This window comes from Etheostoma cragini, chromosome 8 (assembly GCF_013103735.1).
Source record: "Etheostoma cragini isolate CJK2018 chromosome 8, CSU_Ecrag_1.0, whole genome shotgun sequence".
Lineage (NCBI taxonomy): Eukaryota > Metazoa > Chordata > Actinopteri > Perciformes > Percidae > Etheostoma > Etheostoma cragini.
In genome coordinates, this window is record NC_048414.1 from 2,117,946 (window position 1) to 2,119,068 (window position 1,123).

Below are 1,123 nucleotides of genomic sequence, written 5' to 3' on the forward strand. Positions count from 1 at the left end.
TATAGTATTTGTTTTGCTGTATAGTATTTGTTTTGCTGTATAGTATTTGTTTTGCTGTATAGTATTTGTTTTGCTGTTCTTAATTCATGAATTCCCTGTGCGGCCTCCTTGAGTGCCAAGAAAGGATTCTTTAAATAAAATATATATTATTATTATTATTATTATTATTATTATTATTATTATTATTATACGTTTCTGTCTAAACATCCCATCTTTGATGATTGAGTGAACCTACCCCTTGATTGACAGTTCCATTGAAGTCCTTGGCCAGCTCTCCGAACAGGATGACGTTGATGGACGGGTTGTGAGACGAGGAGTTCGGCGGAGGATCTTCTTCTGCGAAACATGTCATAAAACACTGTATTTGAGAGGGGTGTGCATGCGACTGACATGTCATGAACACACACAAGTCTTTGTGCATGTTTATGACCGCTGTCTTTAAATGTAATTTGGATAATGTGTGACACTTTTAATGAAAAGTTGGCATTGCTTGAGATGTGTGTGTTATGACAACATGACGATAACGGACACAACAATCTCTATGTAACCTGTCAAAATCATGTCATAGCAGGCCCAATTATCAAACTTGAAAAAAACTTTTTTGCTTAATGTGTGTTTAACATTTCATTAAATTGTCACACGTGGCTGGTTTTGATATTGTCATAACACTCTTATATTTGGTTATTAATTCTTTTTTGACCTCAAGGTAAGTGGAAGTGTTTGGACTTGTCATTAAGATGTCACTGAGTGTTATAAGGCCTGTTGGATGACAGTTCATGCCAAAACTGTCTATAAACCAACAATACAGGAGAGGTGGACTGGAGACACATGCAGGATAGATGTTAGATTGGATCCGCTAGACGTGTTGACGCCTCATGGCCCGCCTTCTTCTGCCTCTGATTGGCTTTCCCCCAGTATTCTTACCCTAACCATTCCCCACTCCCTACGCCTATACCGAACTACGTCAACCAACGTAGCAGGTCCATTTTAGGATCTACCCACAGACATGCATGTACCCCGCCACTATTAGAGGCTACGGACAAGACAATAACACACAATGGCCTCCGTCTGCTTCTACAATCCAGACGGCTTAACTAACACACACACACACACACACACACAC

General features: G+C 39.7%; 1 protein-coding gene across 1 annotated transcript in view; it reads right to left on the reverse strand.

Moving 5' to 3' along the window:
• Window positions 1-1,123, reverse strand: part of pot1 (protection of telomeres 1 homolog) — a 68,579-nt gene that overhangs the window by 49,440 nt on the left and 18,016 nt on the right. Inside the window, exon 4 of the mRNA XM_034880229.1 lies at window positions 236-336. Within this exon, the coding sequence (XP_034736120.1) occupies window positions 236-336 (101 nt within the window). The remainder of the gene's footprint in view (window positions 1-235; window positions 337-1,123) is intronic.